The sequence below is a fragment of the Lynx canadensis genome, chromosome F1 (genome assembly GCF_007474595.2).
Source record: "Lynx canadensis isolate LIC74 chromosome F1, mLynCan4.pri.v2, whole genome shotgun sequence".
Taxonomy (NCBI): Eukaryota; Metazoa; Chordata; class Mammalia; order Carnivora; family Felidae; genus Lynx; species Lynx canadensis.
The window spans coordinates 41,974,364-41,989,414 of record NC_044319.2 but is presented as its reverse complement, the minus strand read 5'-3'; the positions used below and the strand labels follow the sequence as shown (position 1 = coordinate 41,989,414).

The 15,051-nt window shown below is 41.2% G+C and overlaps 1 protein-coding gene across 19 annotated transcripts in view; it reads right to left on the bottom strand.

Moving 5' to 3' along the window:
• Positions 1-15,051, bottom strand: part of ZC3H11A (zinc finger CCCH-type containing 11A) — a 43,365-nt gene that overhangs the window by 16,017 nt on the left and 12,297 nt on the right. For all 19 annotated transcript variants that reach the window (XM_030302953.2, XM_030302969.2, XM_030302970.2 and 16 more), the window contains 7 exons: positions 12,262-12,460; positions 11,022-11,141; positions 2,968-3,091; positions 1,788-1,991; positions 1,554-1,670; positions 1,210-1,290; positions 291-401 (listed from right to left, as the gene is read on the bottom strand). In XM_030302953.2, coding sequence (XP_030158813.1) covers positions 291-401; positions 1,210-1,290; positions 1,554-1,670; positions 1,788-1,991; positions 2,968-3,091; positions 11,022-11,141; positions 12,262-12,315 — 811 coding nt within the window. In that variant the 5' untranslated portion in view covers positions 12,316-12,460. The remainder of the gene's footprint in view (positions 1-290; positions 402-1,209; positions 1,291-1,553; positions 1,671-1,787; positions 1,992-2,967; positions 3,092-11,021; positions 11,142-12,261; positions 12,461-15,051) is intronic.

Below are 15,051 nucleotides of genomic sequence, written 5' to 3'. Positions count from 1 at the left end.
AGTTCTTTACTCACAATGGGCAGTCAATAAATTTGTTGAATGGATACAGATAAACGGTAAATGTAAAAACGAAACATACATAAATGTGAGAGCTGCTTGAACAAGAATTTTAACCTTTTATAAGTAAGAGTCAAAGGCACTGATTTTTCTTCTCATCCTTATATGTGACCAACATACTAAAGTCTTCCTGCAAATCCATCGAAGGTACACTACACCCTAGGACTTAGCTCTCTCAGTTATACGGTAGTAGTAGCCTGACAACTCACAACCCAGACCGACCTATATCTCACCTTGTTTGCTGGAAAGAGTTACTGTCCTCACTACTGTCCGGACATTCTCTTTTTCAGGACCAGGAATGGGCTGAGGTTCGAGTAAAAGACTGGAAACTCCGGAAGAACCTTCTGAATAAAGCAAGTCAGAGAGCAGCAAATAATTTAGGAAAAAATAAAGCCATTACAAGCCAAGAAATTTTGTTTTTGTGACCAGTTAAGTTCAACACAGACCACTGGAGGACTACGGGCCAGTCTTGTATGGGCAAACCTAGTTGCCTTTGGTGAATTAGGGTGGGGCAAGAGAGGGGAGAGAATCCCTATTTCTTCTCTGCTTTGGTCACAATGTAAAAATAAAATATAAAATTGTTTCCAGCGACTCAGGCACTGAATCTACTTTTATTTACCAAGAAGGCTAGCTCCTAAAGTGAACCTCAGAAGCACGCCAGCCACCAAGTGTGTCAACTCAACCTTTTAAAATCTGTCTTTTAATCATCTGCAAAACACAACTCCAAGAACAAGCCTTAGCAAGGGAGTACTTAGAACCAACCATTTGATCCTCTCTAAATACTACTTTTCACACTGGATCTGTAGTTTTTAGGGTTGGAAATATAGGCCAACCAGGCTGAGGGAAGCTCTAGAAGACAACAGCTCCTGAGAAGAATTCAAATAATTCAAAATAAAGTTTTTCTCGCCTTAGTGTGATTTATATGCCATTCTTTGGAGTTGTCTTTCTCAAGACAGAGCAGTTCTTCCCAGGACACTGTTGTCCACGTCTAGCTCTGAGTTAAAAAAGCCGCCCTGGTTTCAAGAAGTCTGTGCTTTACTTCAAACAAACCACATGTGCTCATTCTGGCTGCTGCCAAGTGTCCTCATCAGAAGGTTCTTGTTATTCTCCTGTAGTAAAATCCGACCACCCGTGTCAAAACTGATGACTTACCACCTTGCTTCTTGGATTTTTCCTTCATTTTCTTTGACTTAATTTCCTCAAGGGTTTTTATTCCAAAATTCAAACATTCACCTGAGAAACCCAAACAGAAACCACATGAGGAAAGAACACCTCACGCCCTCTGTGTTTTATTTGTGCACAGCAAGCAGGCAAATGTTTTCTGGACAAATAAGAGAAAGTATGTGTAAATCTGCTTGTGCGTACAGTGGGGGCGGAGGAGAGAGAGGTGGCGGTGATCGTGATCCATTCCCAAGTTATTTAAAAGAGTTCGGGCACATTCAACACTGCTGCAAGACTCATGAGCAGGCACCAGCAGCAAGACGGCCTCTTCTTACCTTGCTTCAAAGTGACCCCAGGTTTGCGGGCAGAAGCTGCTCGTAATCCGTTGTGAACTTCGGGAGTTGGTTGCAGGATGGGCGTTTTGCTTTCATCGCCTTCCTCAGAAAACTGATCTATGTATCAACATGTAAGGCAAATGTACAATTAACAACAGGCTCTAATTCTGATCTCTAACTCACTAAATGACCCCCAGTCACTTATTTGCCTTAAAGAAAGAGCTGAAAACTCACCATCATCATCTTCATCATCATCTGCAGCATTGATTACAACTGGTGGATGGGTGGGGCTGGGAACATTTTCCGAACTTTCTACTTTCATAACACTTCGCAGCTGAGGGGAGGGATTAGACTGGACAGACAGTTTGTTCTGTTGAACTGTGAGCTGGTTAGCCTTCACTTCCTCTTCTGGTGACTCAGGCACACTGGGGAGCACAGCTAGATATACAACATCAGTCAGAAGTTAAAAATAGAAGATAAAGTCCCACTTCATCAAAAAATCTCCAACCGCATAGAAGTTTGGTGCATTTTCCTTATGAGCACTTCTGTCCTTTTATACCCGATTTCCCCATTTTCAACAATTAAGTTGCACACTCCCAGGGAGGGAAAACAGGGCTATTAGCTAGTAACTCCTCACCGTACATAAACACACTCAAAGTAGGTGTTCAAAACACAGACTAATCTGGAGGCTAGACGTATAAAACTGGTTGCAAATTCTAGACATTTAATTTTAATACTGAAATTTGAGGCTTTTTGCTCAGCAAATAAGAGATAGTAGATATAACACTTCTGAACCAAACCAGAGAGGAGCAAAGCCACTTTTTTCTCTTAAATGGGGGCCAAAATGTGTAGCCATCATATTTTAATCACCTAAGCAGGGTTGGCAAACCCTTTCTGTAAACAGTTGGGACAGTAAGTATTTCAGGCTTTGCAGACTGCTGTGTCTCAACTATTCAACTCTGCAGCAGGAGCATAAAATCTGGCCATAGAAAATATGTGAATGAATGGGCACGGCTTCCTTCCAATAGAAGGCTATTTTATAAAACAGGTGGGGGGCCAGTTCTGTCGAACTCTGGCCTGGAGAATCAAGTTTCTTTTGGAAAACTCATTGGGTCTGATAAGAAAATGGGAAATGAAGCTATCGTAATCTAAACTGTCATGCCGAGAAACATTTGTGAGGCAGCATGGCTTTTGGCGACAAAAGCTTATGATACTTACTGGTTTATGAGCAGGGCTATGTAGGTGTAAGTCATTTAACCTTAAAGAAGAGTTCAGCTTCCTCATCTATAAGGTGGAAATAAAACTGTTCTCTTGCAGGACTGAAAGGCCGTGTATGTAAAGTACTCTATATACCGCACACAGCAGGTGTTCATTAAATAGTAACTATTCTTTTAAAACTAAAAACACATCTCACTTTTGCTTGGAGGTAGGAAAAGGCCATCAACGTAACGTCCTCTGTTGTGATGGAAAGCGCAGTTCAGCTTCTGGCATCCCATTGGCTGATTTTCCCAGTAACACGGAATCTCACTACGTTTTTTCTAGAGGAAAAAACACATTGTTTTCAAATAAAAAATGAGTTGTGACCTGTGTTACTTTGGTCATTTGTTTTCTGAATAATAAAGTTCATCACAGGCTTCAAAACTCTGAGGTATGTGAGCTGATTGTGAGCACGAGGGTTGCTGAAAGTGATGCTCTTCATGCTTGATGGGGAGAGGAAGTGGGCAGGGAAGTAGTTCCTCTGCTGTTGTCTCATCCTAGAACCTCTAAATGCCTACACTTAACTTACAGATGCAGGATAATATATTAAGATTATGGAATCAAAGATACCATTATGCTACATACTGGCCATGTGATGGTGGACAGGTAATTTAATGCCTCTAAGTCTTAGTATCCTCAGCTATAAAATGGCAATAAGAGTAGCTATTTAAGTTTCGTGTAAGGATTAAATGAAATAATGTACACGAAACACTTAGCACATAGAAAGGACTCACTATACTGCAGTTATTATTTGAAGCTGCGAGTTCATAGCTTTGAGATCGATTTTCCCTTTTGTGACTTCTCCAAGGAAGGCACACGTAACACACTAAGGATTGGTATTTTCCTTTGCAAGCTACCGCACCCTTTTGAAGGGGAACGAGAAAAGAAATACCCTCACATTAAGAATAAACTGCTGGGTCACAGGATATATGCTCGGCAGAAATACATACATTACTGCTAATGCATACACTAGATGTGTACGTGTGTTCAAAACAATACTGTTTGTTAACAGCTCCAAAATGGAAAACCAAATGTACACAAACACCAGAATGGATAAATACACTGTAGTTTTTTCATACAAGAGCACTCCACCCAGTACACAGAAGGAATAAACCACTGCTACACTTAACATGACAGTGCAAAAGGAAAGAAGCCAGACACAAGAAGAGCACACACTGTGTGGCTGCACCGATGTAGAGATCAAAACAGGTAAAATTTCTCCGTGGTAGAGCAGTCAGGTTAGTGAGAAGTTTCGAGGGCACAGTTGGCGACAGTCAAGAGATAAAGGGGGAACACAGAACTGCATCTGCTGGATTATGTCGGATCGCTCATCATAATAAGCAACCTAAGGTTTAAAATTGTAGGAAGAGTGGGGCTCCTGGATGGCTCAGCTGGCTCAGCATCTGATTCTTGATTTCGGCTCAGGTCACGATCTCACGGTTGTGAGGTGGAGCCTTGCATCAGGCTCTGTGCTGGGCAGGGAGGCTACTTAAGACTCTTTTTCTCTCTCTCCCTCCACCCCTCTCCCCCTCGAGCATGCACACAGGTGTGCTCACTCTCTCTCAAAAATAAATTTAAAAAAATTCTAGGAAAGAACAGCAGCATTGCTTCAGAAAGCTAAAAATATGGAAGAGAGAAACAAAAACAATTACCATTATAAAAAGATCCTTAAATGTAGCAAAAAGGGCAAAGATAAAAATTGACGATTTTGAGAAATTATTTGATAATACACTGTGTCAGTGGGAACGTGGAAGAATCATACAGCCCTGTGTACTGATAATGGAAATGAAAATTAGCTCAACATCTCTGAAAGGCAGTTCGGTTAGGAAAAAAAAAAAGTACTTACAAAACTGATGTCTTGAGTTTACTGCCACATGTATAATTACCTATTTTCGTTTTATTTATTTATTTATTTATTTATTTATTTATTTATTTATTATTTTTTACATTTATTTTTTGAGAGGGAGAGACGGAGCACAAGGGCAGGGAGGGGCGGAGAGCGAATGAGACACAGAATCTGAAGCGGGCTCCAAGCTCTCAGCACAGAGCCCCATGCAGGGCTCAAACTCACGAACCACGAGATCATGACCTGAGGCGAAGTTGGACACCCAACTGACTGAGCCACCCAGGCGCCCCTATAATTACCTATTTTTAAACAGTACAGCATAGGGGCGCCTGGGTGGCTCAGTAGGTTAAGCGTCCGACTTCAGCTCAGGTCACGATCTCGCGGTCCGTGAGTTCGAGCCCCGCATGGGGCTCTGGGCTGATGGCTCAGAGCCTGGAGCCTGCTTCCGATTCTGTGTCTCCCTCTCTCTCTCTGCCCCTCCCCCATTCATGCTCTGTCTCTGTCTCAAAAATAAATAAAAACATTAAAAAAAAATTAAAAAAAATAAACAGTACAGCAAAAACCTTTACCTTTCAAAGAAATGGACAGAATTTATTAGTCTCCTGGCACACGCAAAAGGGAAGCATAATAGTACTATTCTCTTTTAGACAGAAGCAACAATTATTCAATTACTCCTTCCTTAAGGCAGAACCTAATGCTCCTGGGTCTGTCTTTGCTTAAGTTTTTACTTCTTTCCTGGGAGCAGTTTTCAAATTACTGGATGACTTCTGTAATGATATCCTCTATATACATGACACATGTATATAGTCACATGACATTTACTTGCTCTGTTTAACACACTTAACTGGATTTTGTTTCTTTTTTTAAAAATGTTTATTTATGGGGCGCCTGGGTGGCTCAGTCGGTTAAGTGTCTGACTTTGGCTCAGGTCATGATCTCGTAGTTCGTGAGTTCAAGCCCCGCGGCGGGCTCTCTGCTGACAGCTCAGAGCCTGGAGCCTGTTTTTGATTCTGTGTCTCCCTCTCTCTCTGCCCCTCCCCTGCTCATGCTCTGTCCCTCTCTGTCTCTTAAAAAATAAAATAACATGTTAAAAAAAAAATTTTTTTTTAAAAGTTTATTTATCTTTGAGAGAGAGAGCACACACAAGCGGGAGAGGGATAGAGAGAAAGGGAGACACAGAATGTGAAGAAGGCTCCAGGCTCTGAGCTGTCAGCACAGAGCCCAATGTGGGGATCGAACACATGAACCTCGAGATCAAGAACTGAGCTGAAACCAAGAGTTGGATGTTTAACCAACTAAGCCACCGAAGCACCCCACTGGATTTTGTTTCTAAGTGAAAAGTAATACACAATGAAAACCACTTGGAAAATGGTAATAGATGCTTGCTATGCTATTACCCAAAAAGAAATACAGAATTCTCTCTCCAAATATATATCTATATCTGTATCTATAACTAAAGGTGTGCCTGGCTGACTTAGTTGGTAGAGCAACTCTGGATTCTGGGGTCATGAGTTCAAGCCCCATGTTGGGTCTAGAGTTTATTATTTAAAAATAAAAAAGAAGAAAAATTATAAATGTCTACATGTATACTTAAAAACTTAAAAGTATTCCATGTAAGTGTACCCACTTTTCACTTAGCAACAGATCCTCCCTAGTAACACTCTCCTACAGAATTTTTTTTTTAATATTTAAAAGGTAATACAGCACATGGTCCAAAGACATACAGCTGATTCTATGAAGTCACTACGAATACTAAATTAGCTAATAGTGAACCAGACTGCTCCTAAGGGAAATACAGAGTTTAAGTTAGTCAGGTTCCTGCAAGTTTCTGGTCACATTTTTATCAAATAATCAATATAGCACGGTTGAACGGGTGTTTGTTTTTAAGGACACCTTTTTTAGTGTATTCATTGACACAGAACTCAAGGCCAAGGGCACTACACCTCACAACTGAATGCAGCTTATCTAATACAGGTATTTTCTACATAAGGCACTTTAAGAACTTTGTTGCACTTAGTAACACTACACAGCACTTCAGCACCACACTTGGGAACCATTTTAATCAGCAAAATCACCAAGAGAAAGGACAAAAATGCAAAACACGTGGCTTTAAACAGACCACAAAAAGGACACTTGCTAATGGTATGAGAACTAAAACAAGCCAGCAGAGGGTCACCTTGTTCCATCTCAGCTGGGAGTGTGTAGGTCACGAGACTCAAGTTTTTCAATGCTTTGCACACGTCTGCAGATGGCCCATGAAACACCACAAGCATTGATTTGGGGGTTACAAATAAATTTTAGCAAGTAGGTGAATTTGCAAACATGGAACCCATGAATAATGAAAATCAACTGCATGTAGAGGGGGTTACAGTAAAAACGCTCCTTTCCATTCCTGTCCCCACTCCCTGACGACCCATGTTTTAAGTTTCTCTTTTATACCCCCAGAGATTTTAAAAATACATATGCAAATGAAAAACAAATATAAATTCTTCTCCCTTTTTTTTTTTTTACCAAATGGTAGCATATTATGCACTTTATTCTACCCCCTTGCTTTTTCACTGACAATATATCCCAATCTTTCCTTATCAATAAAGTTTCCCTTTTAAAAAATTTTAACAGCTGTCCAGTACTCCACTGTATGAATGTAGCAATTTACTTTATTAACAAAATTTTTTTAATGTTTTATTTATTTTTGAGAGAGAGACAGAGTGCAAATGGGGCAAAAGCAGAGAGAGAGGGAGACACGGAATCCGAAGCAGGCTCCAGGCTCCGAGCTGTCAGCACAGAGCCCGATGCAGGGCTCGAACCCACAAAACCATGAGACTCATGACCTGAGCTGAAGCCAGACGCTTGACCGACTGAGCCACCCAGACGCTCCTAATTGTAGCAAATTTATTTTAAATGAGGCTTAGGTTATTTCACATATCTTATCATTACAAATTATGAGTAATTCTGCATCTATCTTCTTTTGCACATATGAGCACAGATGACACAAAGCTAAAAACACAAAAACAAAACCAAACCCCAGCATACAGTATTTTTGAAGATACAGCCCAAAGACTGCTATCCTTAGGTAGCCTGCTTGCTAAGTTGGCCCTTGGTTGGCACGTGGGAACTTGGCTCTTGGAATGTTCCTAGTCAGGTAATTGATCACGGTGCCTACACTGTGCAAATAACATGTCTTAGGCTGCCATCCTTCTGGGAGTCTAGAGTTCTGGAATGTGATAGGTAGAGGGTGCTTACATGATTAGCCCCATTAAAAATCTTGGATGCTGAGTTTCTAATGGGTTTCCCTGGGCAGGAACATCCCACACGTAGTGCTGCACTTTCATTGCCAGGGAAGTGTGTGCTCTGTGTGACCCGTCATGAGAGGGAGATCATACAAGAAAACCGCACATGGATTCCTCCAGACTCTGCCTGTGTCTTTTTTTCATTTATAATCAGTGTACCTCCCCATCACTGTAATAAATCTTAGCCATGAAATACAACTATATGCTGAGTCTCCTGATGAGTTCTAGAGTATATCTAAATGTAAATTTTTTTTCAGGTTTATTTATTTTGAGAGAGACAGAGAGAGCATGAGCAGGGGATGGGAGAGAGAGAGAGGCAGAGAGAATCCCAAACAGGCTCCATGCTGTCAGCATGGATGACAAGTGGGGCTTAAACCCACAAACTGTGAGATCACGACCTGAGCCAAAACCAAGAGTCTGACGCTTAACCAACTGAGCCACCCAGGTTTCCCTCTAAATGTAGATGTTCTCAGAGACTCTGACACACCACACCTTTTAGGGAGTTGTGCCAATTTATACTTTGCCAGTACTACATTAATTTTCAAAAGCTGCAGAGTATTTCTCTGAATTTATTTAGTGAATTCCCTGATCTTTGGAAGATAGGCTGCACAGAATGCAGTTAAGAGGCCATAAATCTAGAACCTACCTGGAGTAGCTCTGTAACCCCAGGCATATAAAGTGCACGGTCAGTCTTCCTTCCTTCCCCACCTCCCCTCAAACAATGTAGTCCAAGGGCATTAGGTGAGGCCGAGAGATGAGAGGTAGGTATTCACGCTGGGCATGTGGCGCAGAGCGGGGTGTTGGAGCCTGACTGAATGAGGAAGGCATCACGTGACAAGGTGGAACTGGCCTAAGGTGTCAGAACCCAGAAGGAGTTGGGAGGGTGGCCAGCACAGTGATGGAGCCCAAGCAGGGTGAGCAAGGCTTCCGTGCAGAAGGGATCCCACGGTAGGATAGGGAGTGTATATTTATGGAGGGCCAGCGTAGAATGGGCAATGACCAAGCAGGGTAAGAAAGGTAGGTTCTTCCCAAGTGGGGACCTGCTACAGAGTCCGAATACACGCAGGGTGAGAAAGTAGGCATCTCACATAGGAGGGCTCTCCAACACAGATATCAGAGACCAAAGGTGTGAAAAGGGCATCCGCGGGGAGAGGAGCAGTATGCTGGGGTCCAAGCATGGTGAAGATGAGGTCCTCACGGTGGAGCAAGGAACAAGGCCTGTCACAGGGTTGTCGGAACCAACACAAGGTGAGCAAGATGTCCCTGTGGAAGAACAGCAGCCTCATGTGTGATGTCAGAGCCTGAGAGGAAGGAGGAGGCTGTGATATGACACTGGCTTACGGAACCAGGGGACTGATAAAATCAGCTGATGTTAAGGACAGTGGGAAGCGACTTTCTTACTTTTGGAAAAGAGAGTTACAAGTATGGAAAAGGAGAGCCTAGACTAAATAAACCCTGCAGTGCTGGTGAACTGAAGGCATCTTTGTGAACTCTTGATTCAATACACAGATATAAAAAATAAATAATGAGGTAAATGTGTCTATATGAATACACTTATATACTCCCCTATTCTGTCCATTGCAGGCCTGGAAGGAGTGAGACTCCAGGAGCTACCCAAATCTTATTTCTTCACTAATAGGATCCAGGGCTCCTTAGAGAAATGGTTGATTCCAGGGCTGGAGGAGGAAAAATACAGGATGAGCCTAATAAAAAATCTTATTAGGCTAGAAAGCAAAAAGGTGTTCAAAGAATGATGTAAACATCAAAAGGACACAAAAGTCAGCTTAAAGGGCAAATCTGGGTCAACTTGATAAAAAAAAAAATGATAGTAATGGAGTGTAACACATTGAATAAAAGAGAAAACCTTGAGTTCACACAAATATAGGTAACTAAGTGGAAAAAACGGAAAGTTTGGTAGGAAATGGGGCAATGACAGGGTCTCAAAGTACTTCTCCACAAAATACATATTAGTTACAAAAAGAAAAACTTTATAGTGAAGCAATCTGGTACCACCTTAATGAAGGGATCAGGGTTAATTTAACATCACCAGTAATGGGATAATTAAAGACTATAGGACTGTGTCACTAATGACATGCAATGAGAAGAACTAATACTCCCATCAAAGATACATAACTTGAAGTTAGTAATGAGGAAATACCAGACAAACCCAAACTGCAGGACATTCTAGAAAATACCTGGCCTATACCTACCAAGATGTCAAGGCAAATGAAAAGTAAAGAAGACTGAACAACTGTTTTAGACTGAGGGAGAATGAGAGCGAGGACAACTACATACAACACTAGATTCTGGACTTGCTCCTTCTGCGTTAATGGATGTAACTGATACAATGGCAAAATGTGAATGGGGTTTCTGCGTTAAATGAAGGTAATATACCAATGTTAATTTTCTCATTTTTAAAAACCTTATATCTACTTATTTTGAGAGAGTGTGAGAGAGCGCATGTGCATGTGTACGTGAGAGCAGGTGAGAGGCAGAGACAGAGAAGGAGAGAGAGAGAATTCCAAGCAGGCTCCACGCTGTCAGCACAGAGCCTGATGCGGGGCTCAGTCTCATGAACCACGAGATCATGACCTGAGCTGAAATCGAGTCAGATGCTTAACTGACTGAGCCACCCAGGTGCCCCAATTTTCTCATTTTGATGGCTGTATTATGGTTATGTAGGAGAATGTCCTTCTTGTTTGTAGGAAATACTCATGAACGTATTTGAGGTGACAGTTTACTCCCAAGTGGCTCAGGAAAACGTTTTATACTGTACTTGCAGCTTTCCTCTAAGTTTGAGGTGGTTTTAAAATAAACATAGAAACAAAAATACTCCCCAGTGACACATACAAAATTTTTACACTTTCGACAGATTACCAAACTGCCTCCTAGAAAATGATACCAATACTCCAAGATATCAAGTTATTAGGTCAGCATTATGACAGAAATTTCACTATCTCATAAAAAAAAAAAAATGCAACCTGCATATTACATAAAATGTCATTTCCCCCCTGTATTTTGCATTGGCCCATCACAACACCAGACTACATATTACAGTACAAACTGAAACCTTACATCAATCTCCATGTGCCGAAACCTGCACACCTGTCGAAAACAGCGCCCCTCTTGCCACAATGTGCAAACAGTTTCATTTCCTAGTGCCGCTTCACAGTGACGGAATGGACAGCTGTCACCCTGTAAACAAAGAGAATACAGAAAAGAACTGTGGTACCAAAACAGAGCCTACGCGAAATGTTCATTGTAACAGTTTCCTGGCATCTAGACAAACACAAAGGAGTAAGGAGACAGGCAAGGTAGAAAACAGTGCAGGGGGAAGACAAGAACAATCTGAGGTCAACAAATTTATAATTTCCTTGACAGTATCCTTCATCTGATTTTATAACATAAGTGACATAAGCTGAGAGATGGGGTTCAAAAAGATAAGTGGGAGTATTTAAAGTGGTACACTTTAAAAATACATTTTACAGTTCTTCAAAACCGTTTCATACATCTTGACTTGTGTAACTAGCTTTTGATGGAAAATCAGAAAGTTAATAGATTAGGATTTCAGTTTAATTCTATGCTTCATTATATACTTTATACAATGGTAATATCTTAAACAGAACACTACTGCTGTGCAACCTGCTATGTGATCAGGGCTTTGCTCAAAACTGATCATTTTAAACACAGCACCAAGATGATTTTAAAAAAGGTTTTTTTTAACAACATATACAATTATAGAATTAGTCATAAAGGCGCAGAAAAGTGGATAGATCTCAATGAAGCCACAGAAAAATTAAGCAGAAAAACAGGAAGTCTGGACACAGAAAAAGCAAAAAATGCTGCAAAAGCGTATTTAGAAGAATGGCTTGATGACTCAGCAGGAAATCTGAAGAAAAAAAGTCAAATTCAACCCACGATAGTTTCTAGAAGTATAATACAACCCACACATTCACTTAATGCAAAGTAAATAAAATCAAAGTTTGCAAGCTGGGCCAAAGCGCTCCTCATTCCGAAATCGCCCCGAACAGATTAATTATCAATAAGACAACAGTGAGTGATGCCTATGCGCTGTAAACCTTTCCACTTTTGTAGAACGTGAAGGGCAGTGAAGAGCATACGAGAGGAGAAAAAACAAGGATGAACAATGGAAGTCTCCCAGGACTGCTATTCTCTTTTTAAACAATGGTAGCAGGTAGCAGACAATAAACAGTTGAGGAAAACAAAACATAAAAACTTAGTATACTGGGTAAATCTTATCAAATTTTATTAGAGAAACTGTAGAAAGAACTGATTTAGAGATGCCAATTCTTACTTTGGTACATGTAGAATAGAAAAAAAAATAGCAGTCTTCTCCTTGATTAGGCATGCTGGGTAGATCCTCAGATTAGAAGTGGCTTCTTGAAAACAAGCCACTGCTTCCTCAAGGCGAGGACCAGCTCCAAGTCCTCTTGAAATGGGTTTAATCTTCCAAAAGACCACTCAATCACAGAAATCGTCTTTAAAATGCAATCCTAAAATGAGGAGACAACGAATTAAAGTACTTCAGATAAATTCTGCCAACTTCCTCCTCCAAATCACCTTGACTGAGATCATACTGTTAAAACCAAATTTTAATTGCATGAATATGTCCTTACCTGTGCAGGGCTTAGTGAGCACTGGTTAGTATTTTATTCTTATGTGAATATTATACTTTCTCATTTATAATGTAAAATTTTTGTTAAGGATAGCCATGCCCTTCTTTCGTATTCTCTACGGTGCTCATTACATGACTTCAGCATAAAATAAGCATTGCTAACTCAATAATCAATCTACATTTTATTATTTTATTTTTAATGTTTATTTATTTTGGGGGGGGTGGGGAACAGAGCACAAGAGAGGAGGGACAGAGAGAGAGGGAGACATAGAATCTGAAGCAGGCTCCAGGCTCTGAGCTGTCAGCTCAGAGCCCAATGAGGGACTCGAACTCACAGACTGCAAGATCATGACCTAAGCCGAAGTTGGACTCTTAACCAACTGAGCCACCCGAGTGGCCCAATAATCTAATTTTAAATTACTGATGGGATTTACGTTATTTTACACAAGATATTTGCTAAATCTACGTATCTGACAAACTAGGCTTTTTTCATCTGACAAAAGTCCCAATATTTTCACAAGCATTTTTAATTCAAAAGTATACAAGTAGGTGGGAAAAGCTGTCTCACTAGAATAACTGATGAAACAATTACCCCTGAATACATCTGTAGAGCTAGCTTATGGAATTAAGACAGCTAAAGAGTTGCACACCAGGGCGCCTGGGTGGCTCAGTGGGTTAAGCATCCAACTTTTGATTTCAACTCAGGTCATCATCTCAGTTTGTGGGATCCAGCACCACATCAGGCTCCACGCTGACAGCGTGGAGCCTGCTTGGGAGTCTCTCTTCCCCTTCCCCACTCACACACATGGCCTCTCTCTGTCTCAAAAATAAACTTAAAAAAATTAGGCAAAATTAAAAAAAAAAAAAAAGAAATCATGGTTGACAAAAACAGAGTTGCACACCAATTATAACAAGGTGCAAGTCGTCCTTGGGATTCCTTCCATAAAATACACAAAACTACCAACACCCCACCCTCTGCTCTTGCCATACCCTGGCCCTCACAGTGAAGTACTCAAGAAAGCTTCTACAGAAATAAAAACACACGGTAAGAGCACCTGCCAGAATTTGGAAAGGGTTTCTATAAATTCATATACACCAGAAGACCAGGTTTCAGAAACACTGATCTACAACTTGAAATGAAATCAAACTCAATCATATCTCCCACTAATAATCCTAATCCAAGAATAGCAGACCACAATAAAAACCAGCCTTGAAATCAGCAACCTAGGTTAGGAATTAAGAATGCCACTAAACGGGGCGCCTGGGTGGCGCAGTCGGTTAAGCGTCCGACTTCAGCCAGGTCACGATCTCGTGGTCCGTGAGTTCGAGCCCCGCGTCAAGCTCTGGGCTGATGGCTCAGAGCCTGGAGCCTGTTTCCGATTCTGTGTCTCCCTCTCTCTCTGCCCCTCCCCCGTTCATGCGCTGTCTCTCTCTGTCCCAAAAATAAATAAACGTTAAAAAAAAAAATTTATAAAAAAGAATGCCACTAAACATACACTAAAACCTTTAAATGTGCATATGCTGTGATGCACAATTTCATTTCTAGAATTTATCCTGAGGTAAATATTCAATCAAGTTCACCATCACTTTGCTTTTAATAATGAAAAAAACACCCACATGTTCAAAAACTGGAGTCGTTTTAAAAAGTTATAGTACTTCCATGTGACGTGATAATATGTAGCATTATACAGATTTGAGTACTGGGAAATGGGGTGTGGCTGAAAAACCACCTACAAATGTGGAAGAAGCTTTGAAACTGGGTCATGAATAGAGACTAGAAGAGCTTGGAGGCACACCATAGAAAAGCCTAGAAGAAACTGCTGCGGGAAATATGAATGTTAAAGGTGCTTCTGGTGAGGCTTCTGTGGAAACAACGTTAAGAAAATGGGACACAAGGGGGTGCCTGGGTGGCTCAGTCGGTTAAGTGTCCGACTTTGGCTCAAGTCATGATCTTGCAATCCATGGGTTCGAGCCCCTCATCAGGCTCTGTGCTGACAGCTTGAAGCCTGGAGCCTCCTTCAGATTCTGTGTCTCCCTCTCTCTCTCCCCCTCCCCCACTTGTGTTCTGTCTCTCTCACTCTCAGAAATAAACATAAAAGAAAAGAAAACGGAAGACAAGTGACTGGCAGAAAATCTTTGCAAAACATTAACTAACTGAAGGGCGCCTGGGTGGCTCAGTTGGTTAGGCGGCCGACTTTTGCCTCAAGTCATGATCTCATTATGAGTTCGAGCCCCACACTGGGCTCTGTGTTGACAGCTCGGAGCCTGGAGTCTGCTTTGGATTCTGTGTCTCGGTCTCTCTCTCTCTGCTCCCTAGCCCCTGCTCACACTGTGTCTCTCTCTCAAAAAAAAAAAAAAAACATTAAAAAAAGCAACAATACATAACTCACAATGGACTGGTATCCAAAATATAAAAAGAGCCCTTAAAACTCACCAATAAGAAAATGAACAAACCAATTACAAACAGGC